Genomic DNA, 9,062 nt, shown 5'->3' on the forward strand with positions numbered 1-9,062 from the left:
ATTATCGTGACCGAAGAGCTCTCTCCCTTTCTCTCGCTGAATGCACTCATAATTATACATTTAGCCATTTGGACTGTGTTTATTATTTTGTCAGGGCTCAGAGATTAGAGGTCAGCTGTGTGCGCATGAATCATTCCAGGGGTCATCATCAGTCATAGGAGTTGACCTATACACCTCCTGAGGAGAGGTGAGACCAAACTTTGTGGTCCTGTTGCGTGTGTCCATCAGATGGCCAGTGATCTCTGTTCATTACAGAGTGCAATGGAAAATGTTTAAAATCATTTTGTATTAGGAAACAAGAATGAGCGTTTGATTATTAGACAAGTCCAGGGACGTCCCTCCCCGTTTCAGTACGTTTTCTTCTGTTTGGTGGATAATGAACACTTAGTGTTACAGAACGTTCTGATATAAGTCTATTGTGTAGAACAAATATGATTGTCGGTCATGTAGACTAGAGAACCGTGTCAGCTCTATTCGTTTATATTTTGCAATGTTCAGAACATATCACATTACACATCAGATAGGCCTGGACCGAGACTTCAGGCCTTGTAGATGAGTTGTGGAGAGAAATAAGCACAAGATTATTCCATTTTAATCTGAAATGTATGTTTTTCTGATCGCCTTCTAATCCTATATTATTGGAATCAACCTACCCCCGAGCAAATATCAGACATTTCACATGTTGTACTGATTACATCCCTGATTTAGAGACATTGCCTCTCATCCCATTGGGATGCGTGGATTGGCTGTGTTCCTCTTGTGAGGTCATCCATAGAGGAAGTGTTTTCCTCTAGGTTGTTTTCCTTTCGACACAAACACACACTGTTTCGCCGTCTGCCTCAATAGTGGAATAATGTTTTTACTACGCCGCCTTGAGTTCATTTCTCAAAAATCTAATTTCATAATATTTGCCAACATTCACCTCAAACGAATATCAGCTCTAATATCCAACCATTAAATATTTAGGTGAATGTGTCTGTTTTATGTCTTAATATGTCTGTTTTATATGTACCATATATTATATATGTCTTTTTGACTTATTTTAATAGATGCACGGACAGATATACGGACGCTGAATATGTTTAGCTGAATATGATCAATTATTATTAAACTCTCTCCCTCCCCTATACATCATCCCTGGTCACTAGGTGGGGCAGTTGCAGAAGGAGAGTGGCACAGTGGAGGAGCACAGTCTGGATAAGGAGGCACGGAAGTGGGCGACCCGAGTGGCACGAGAACACAAGAGCATCATCCACAGTCAGAGGGTGAGAGAGAGTGAGGAAAAGAGAAAGGGATAGATTTTTTTTTTTTTTAAGTGAGAGCGAGGGATAGTCTATTTTCACAAAGTGTCTCAGAGTAGGAGTGCTGATCTAGGAAAAGTGTTCTGCCTTTTAGATAAGATTACATGGACTCATAGACTTTATGAATACGGGCTCAGATTTGTTCATCCTCAGTACACTTCCAACTGACTCAACACGGAGATATCATTAACCCAATATAAAATACTAATAATTAATCAGTTTTATGATGCTTGCACTGTGTCAGAGGGAAGGGAAGTGATAACGTTTAGGAAACGTTCGACCATCGCCCTACTGGCCTGATGGTTTGTTGTTAAAACTTGGTGATAAGATAACGGATGTAGGCAGTTCTTGGATAAACTCTGACAAGTGTTTTCCAGTAAACCAGGATGTAACATGGCCCTTTAACAACCCCATTACTTGAAATGATATTAAATGAGTCATGTTTTATCTGTGAGAGTTTTACAATTTCTTCTATTCACTGTAATGTTGTCTACCATTTATTGCTTGATTATTTCAGTGTTTCTCATTTTCATGGCCCTATTGTTTTAGCATTTCCTGCTTTTGATTGTCATTTGGTTCCTCCTTTTCATTGTGTGGTGGTGTGTAGTTTTTTAAAAGATTTGTCATAGGTTGTGTCTGAAATGTAACCCTATTCACTACTGTACAAAGTGCACTATGCAGGGAATAGGGCGCCATTTCAGACGCAGCCATTAAGATTGCTTTGTTCTCTACATGTTACCTGTGACCTTTCAGACCCTGGAGGACTATGGGACCCAACAGGGGCTGTCGGAGCAGAACCGCAGCGAGCTAGAGCTCAAGATGGAGGAGGCCAGGGAGAACCTGCGGAGAGCAGAGGTAAACTTGTGTGTCTGTAGTGAAGTTTAGTAGGATTGTTGTGTTTTTTTAATTAACCTTTATTTAACTAGGCAAGTCCGTTAAGAACAAATTCTTATTTACAATGACGGCCTACACCGGGCAACGCTGGGCCAATTGTGTGCCGCCCTACGGGACTCCCAATCACGGCAGGCCGTGATATAGCCTGGATTTGAACCAGGGTGTCTAGTGACGCCTCTAGCACTGAGATGCAGTGCCTTAGACCGCTGCGCCACTCGGGAGCAATGAGGTAGGCCTGCCTGCGGCTTAAAATCTGTCAGTCTTGGCCCAAGAAGGAGATGTTGGTTTCCTGAGCAGGAGACCATGGTTACGATTCCACCAGTGCTCACGTGTGTGTGTGTGTGATCCCTTACTGAGGTTTGTTTATCAGTAGTGGGCCAGCAGGTTGTCTCACCTTAGTCTCTCTTGCTTCTGATGCCCCCTGTTGGTGGATAAGGCAGAATACATCCAACATAGTTCTAATGGAGCTTTTTATTATAGCATGAGCCATTACTAGGGTTGCAAAATCCCAGGTTTTTCAGAAATCCCAGTTCGTAGATTCCTGGAATTAGGAGGGAATAAGCATGAAATTCATAATATGACAAAATAAGCATGAAATTCATAATATGTCACTAACTCCAGACCGTGAAGCTGAAGGCGGATGCTCGTCTGGCTCTACTGAGAGAGGCAGGCATCACTGTGGAGACGTGGCTGAAGAGCGCCATGAACCAGGTGATGGAGGAGCTGGAGAACGAGCGGTGGGCCAACCTAAATGCCCATGATCTTTCACTCTCCGTGAGTCACAAAACACACATATAATCAAATACGAGACAAAATTTCATACACACAAATGCATCTCAATTTGTCATTTTGTCCCCTTTATACCTGCCTACTGGAATTTGCCGGTCTCAGTTAAATCCCATAAGGGAGCTGAGGTGCATCTTTAAGACACTATTTCTCAACCTTAAGGTGCTAGCTTAGCCTGTGCTGCGTTTGTGTTTTGAGATTGACTAGCCTTGTGAAACCATGAATTAAGGTCATTAATTACTTGATTGATGAATTAAGGTCATTAATTAGCAAGGGACTCCCCTCTCTTGGTTGTCTAAGTCGTAATTGAAAGGAGAAACTTAAAACCAGCAGACACTAGGGCCTCCATGGAATGAGTTTGACACTCCTGCACTAGGTGATCGAAAGTATCGATTCTGCGGCTTCCCTTGCTCAAAGGGATCCTCTACAACATGCTGTGTGTGTGTTTTTAGGGTACAGGTGACCTAGAGAGGGAGGAGGATGAAGATAGTGGAGAGGTGTTGGACGACAGCAGCTCCAGCCCCTCCAGTACCCTCAGGAACTACCCTCTCACCTGCAAAGTGCTCTACTCATACAAGGTACACACACACACACACACACAGAGTGCTTTCCTATTATCATCTTTAAGCTGGCAATTAACTCAGCGCCTTGGATGCGGTGCAGTATGGTACCGCGCCTCATACCATATAGGTCCTGTGAGCAGCACGCAGCTCCAACCTATAATATATTAACGGAATGTACCTCTTTCCTCTCCCTTCTCTCCCAGGCGTCTCAGCCAGACGAGCTGACCATCGAGGAACAGGAGGTGCTGGAGGTTATCGATGATGGGGACATGGAGGACTGGGTCAAGGTACAGAGCGCTTTTCTAGAGTGGCACTACCTCACAGTTTGTGTTTTGACTAGAATAAAGCAAGAGGTACTCTGAAGTCATATCATACGCCTACTGTACACACCAGGGGTTGTGTCCAGTGGGGAGAGAACTTTTTGAAACCGAGTGAAATAGGGAGGTACTACTTCAACTTGTTCAATAAGAACTTTGTTCTGTTTTCCATTACAAAACATGTTGCTACGGTGTGCCCTACTATCATTGACGATAACCGTGTGTGTGTTTGTGTTCCAACATTGTCTCTAGGCCAGGAACCAGACGGGCCAGGTGGGCTACGTCCCGGAGAAGTACCTGCAGCTGCCCTCGTCCAACAGCCTAATGAGCATGCTCCAGTCTCTGGCTGCCCTGGACGCTCGCTCCCACTCCTCCAGTAACTCTACCGAGCCCGAGCTAGACGAGTCAGAGCTGCACACGCCGGGCACACCTATCGTCAACGGAGACTCCAGCGGTGGTGAGAGATTAGTGAATTTGGCCGAAACGTTTGGAGCAGCATGACTCAACATTCTCTTAAGTCCGATTTTCACTTAGTCATGCATTGATGTCAGTGGGAGATGAAAGGAAATTGGATTTAAGTAAAAGTTAGGATTCGCCCCACATTGAATAAACAATGTCTTTGAGATGTTGTGACCATTTCTTTTTTTAAATGTTCTCTTCATTTTGATCTCTTCCTTGCTCTCTTACTCTCTCTTTCCCCTCTATCTCCTTCCCTATTCCACCTCCCATTTTCACCTCCGCTCTCTCCCCCTCTGCCACCCTCAGTGTGCTTCGCCAAGGCCCTGTACGACTATGCGGGCCAGACAGGTGAGGAGCTCTCGTTTCCTGAGGGCGCCATCATCCGTGTGCTGAGCCGCGAGACCTACGAGGATGACGGTTTCTGGGAGGGCGAGTTCAATGGCACCGTGGGTGTCTTCCCTGCTGTGCTTGTGGAGGACCTTCTGGCAGTGGGTGGTGCCGGTGGAGACAGCGAGAATGGCGACGTCTCAGGAGAAGCCAGCAGCAATCCGCAGGTACACACATGTATGCAATCACCATAGGAGTTGTTTACCATACAGATGGATAGTGGACTAGTGCCCAAAATCCCATTTTAGCATGGGCAGCACCACTGAGGATTTTCACCATTTTGTTGAACTAGTCAACTGGGTGGGACTTCCTATGGGTTAACCTGGATGGAATTATGTGATCCTTCCTTATCAGGAGCCAACCGTTGCTTTATAGCTGTTCAAACAACACACTACATCCTTTCAGTTTGTTTGACGCCATAATGGGACAGATGCAATGTGTCCTCTAACTATCTCTATGCTGTTTACACTCATGAATCCATGAATGAATGAATGGGGGGGAAAAAGGTTCTCACGGCTCACATTCTCATCCATACAGTATACGTCATAAAGATATTGTATAACAGTAATCAATATTTTACTGTTTTATTTAATTCTGTGGTGTGCTCTGTCTTCCAGGCGTGCCCCGTTCCTCTTTCCGAGTACTCTCCACAGAGTCCCTTCCCTCTGGGCCCGTTCCACAGCAGCCCTTGTCAGAGCAGCCCTCTCCTGACCCCCACTCTGCCCTCGCCCCAGTCCAGCCCCTCCAGTGCCAGCGCTTCCCCCACACCCCGCCCCCCCTCCATCAACAGCCACCATAGGCCACCGCCCGCACCACTCAAAGGCCACTTGCAAAGTAAGAACCACTCCTCAAAGGCTGACTATTTATTATTTTGCACTTCAAATGTTATCGCAATGCATATCATTCATTGCCTGGTCCCAGATCTGTTTTGTGCTGTATTATAGTCCATGGCATGACAACAAACATAGAAGTTGGTAAGATGGAACAACCAGATCTGGGACCAGGCTATGTTATTTATCATAATAAATGCACACAAAATAGACCATGTAAAAAGTAGGGACATGGACAAGTAATAAACAACAGCATGGATTTTAAGAGTCCTCATTCTGAGATTTGACACATCTGGGTTGTGTTCATTAAGGCACAATGTCACTACCCTGTAGTGATTTTGATGCCAAGATGTGGTGATGATGACTCTGTGTGCCCCCCTCACCTTCAGGTCCTGCCCAGAACTCCACCCAGCCCCCCAGGTACCCAACAGATGGTGGTGCGGGGGGCACCATTCGACCTGTAAGTCACCACACACACTGTATGGATACTGACCCTTGTCCGGTTTGAAAAGACTCGTTGAGGTTCCACTTGGAGCTCAAAGGAATAACCTAGCTTGTTTGTATGTTATGGACAGGTCCGCGCTGCTCCGCCGCCCCCCAAGCCACAGCAGCCTCGTGGCCAGGTGAAGAAGAGGGAGGAAGTGGAGATCACACTGGTGTAACGACGCCGCCGTGGCTGCCACCCACAACCAGATCAGACCTGGTGGATCCAGGTCCCTGACCGACTGAGCCCCCCCCCCCCCCCTCCCCCTCCTCCAGGGAGAGACAACAAGGTCCAAGGCCCCTGAACCAACCAGGGGGTATCCCCACTCCCCACCGGAGAGGCTCCATGAGGTGGCCCAACATTTGGTTTGTCTCCCTCCACACAGTCCAGAGCCAGTAGGGCTGAAACGTTGTGCGGTGCGGAGAACCCAAATAATTGTGCAATTTACACCGTTTCCAAATTCCAATCCCACATCCCATTTTCTAGTTCTCTTTATTATTTTTCTCTGTTACCCATCTTTTTCCTTGGTCTATACCTCTTTTTCTCTGTGCTGTATTTTAACACTGTGTTTTCTTGCTCTTTCTCTTTTTCTCTCTCTGGCTAGCTCCCTCGCCTTCATAACTGGGAATTGAGCAATGGGGGGGTCTTGGCTTGTTTTCCGAGCAAGATATCGCCATTGGATTACTATACAACAAAGTGTTGCTAATTTTGTGAGAGGATTGTACATCTCTCACAATGTTTTAAAAAAAACACAGCTAAAGTCCAAGGCAGATCTCTGTTTGGTTCTTGGTAGATTGTGTTATTGTGTTATTGTTGTCTCCGCACATTTCAGGGAAATTGACAACACGGTAGAGGCGGGTTTCACTCCTGTACCTGAAATACTTCTTTAAAAAGTGTTTCCAACATTTCATAAACAAGGGAAAAGTGGCAATTTTGGGGGGGTGTAATTGTTTTAAGATAGGAATAGCCCCATTGAGGGCAAAATCTGGGTCACACTGTGAAACTAGAACAAAACTGCCCCTGACACGTAAATCTACTACTCTTCTAAGTGTATTTGTACAACTTCCTTGTGTTAAATCTTGGGACATTTCAAGATTGCCAGGGGCAGTCTGTAGTGTATGTATGAGTAAATGTAGACTTATTTTGTGCTACTTTTTGTTGTAAAAACAAGGATCTAACTATGTTGTCATCAATACTAATCTAGGCGTAAACTAGCCAATAATGGTTGCTGGTGAGAATAGTTTTTTCAGTCAGGAATGCAGACTGGGTCGCAGTTCAAGATGGAAAGCATCGCAAGGTGATTTGCAGTTGCGCGGTGCATCCCTGGGTCAGACCATGAGTCAGACGTGCCTTAAAGTTCCCGGAGGAGAATCACCATAGTTCCTAATTACCTACAGGAAATGTGAACTGACTGAAATACTGAAGCACTTTTTTGATATTCTGTTAAAGCCCTTTTCAGTATTGCTGCTTGGTCTCTCTCGTGGTTGCTGCATTGTTTGTCTACTTAATTTTTTTTGCTCCATCTATATCGGTATGAGTATTGTTCTCCTTGAGAAATGCATTTGATTTATGTCGCCAAAAAATATATATTTGTTTACGTTGGGAGGTATGATTGATTTTATTTGAAGTATGCCTTTTAATTGTATCATTTAAATATTAATAGTTTACAGAGCTTTGAGATGGATAGCTGTGCAGAAATTTTACATTAAGGATTAAAACATACGGAAACGTATAAATTGTTTATCATAGGAAATCAGGAATCTGTCAGCCACGTTGCTGTGTTCTCGTTGATCTCCTTGAGATTTGAATGTCAAACTTATTTTGAAGTTTACCCTGTTATATTGAAAAAGTACATGTGGTTGTGAAATACTTTGACACAACCATGAAGTAGTTTTTTGTCATTATGTTCCTGATTTATTTTCAGTATCTTCAGAGATACGGTAGAAACAAACGGCCCATTCTGATGTAGCATCTGCAGCAAATCTAAATTATTTCATTCATTAAAATTTTGTTTTGTTAAAATAAATATGGAATAAAATTTGCTGAAATCACATCACTTTGTTCTGTTTTAATCAACATTTCACAAAATAATCGTGGGTTTCCATTAGATGCCACAGACACGAAGTCAACATTGGCTATAAACTTTCACTCAACGTAAACAAAACAAAGGAGATGATCGTGGACTTCAGGAAACAACAGAGGGAGCACCCCGCTATCCACATCAACGGGACAGCAGTGGAGAAGGTGGCAAGTTAAGTTCCATCAGCGTACAAACTGAAATGGTCCATTCACACAGACAGTGTGGGGAAGAAGGCGCAATAGTGCCTTTTCAACCTCAGGAGGCTGAAGAAATTTGGCTTGTCTCTTAAAACCCTCAAACTTTTATAGATGCGCAATTGAGAGCATCCTGTCGGGCTGTATCACCGCCTGGTACGGCAACTGCACCGCCCACAACCGCAGGGCTCTCCAGAGGGTGGTGCGTTCGGCACAATGCATCACCGGGGGCAAACTACCTGCCCTCCAGGACACCTACAACACCCGATGTCACAGGAAAGACAAAAAGATCATCAAGGACAACCACCCGAGCCACTGCCTGTTCACCCCGCTTTCATCTAGAAGGCGAGGTCAGTACAGGGGCATCAAAGCTGGGACTGAGAGACTGAAAAACAGCTTCTATCTCAAGGTCATCAGACTGCTAAATAGCTATCACTAGCACAGAGAGGCTGCTGCCAACATACAGACTTAAAATCATTGGCCACTTTAAATGGAACACTAGTCAATTAATGTCACTTTAATGTTTACATATGTATACTGTATTCTATATTATCTACTGTATCTTAGTCTGTCGCTATCACATTGCTCGTCCATGTATTTATATATTCTTAATTACATTCCTTTACTTAGATTTGTGTATTAGGTATTTGTTGTGAAACTGTTAGATATTGCTGCACTGTCGGAACTAGAAGCACAAGCATTTCGCTACACCCGCAATAGCATCTGCTAAACACGTATGTGACCATAACATTTTATTTGATTTGATC

The 9,062-nt window shown here is 44.3% G+C and overlaps 1 protein-coding gene across 1 annotated transcript in view; it reads left to right on the plus strand.

Annotated features, from left to right (window-relative positions):
• The window catches only part of LOC129819768 (F-BAR and double SH3 domains protein 2-like), a 52,774-nt gene extending 44,700 nt beyond the window's left edge, over nt 1-8,074 (plus strand). Inside the window, exons 11-20 of the mRNA XM_055876340.1 lie at nt 1,149-1,265; nt 2,055-2,156; nt 2,817-2,969; nt 3,434-3,559; nt 3,748-3,831; nt 4,114-4,318; nt 4,627-4,874; nt 5,325-5,541; nt 5,927-5,997; nt 6,113-8,074. Coding sequence (XP_055732315.1) covers nt 1,149-1,265; nt 2,055-2,156; nt 2,817-2,969; nt 3,434-3,559; nt 3,748-3,831; nt 4,114-4,318; nt 4,627-4,874; nt 5,325-5,541; nt 5,927-5,997; nt 6,113-6,199 — 1,410 coding nt within the window. The 3' untranslated portion in view covers nt 6,200-8,074. The remainder of the gene's footprint in view (nt 1-1,148; nt 1,266-2,054; nt 2,157-2,816; nt 2,970-3,433; nt 3,560-3,747; nt 3,832-4,113; nt 4,319-4,626; nt 4,875-5,324; nt 5,542-5,926; nt 5,998-6,112) is intronic.
• The last annotated feature ends 988 nt before the right edge of the window (nt 8,075-9,062 follow it).

This window comes from Salvelinus fontinalis, chromosome 2 (assembly GCF_029448725.1).
Source record: "Salvelinus fontinalis isolate EN_2023a chromosome 2, ASM2944872v1, whole genome shotgun sequence".
NCBI classification, from domain to species: Eukaryota; Metazoa; Chordata; class Actinopteri; order Salmoniformes; family Salmonidae; genus Salvelinus; species Salvelinus fontinalis.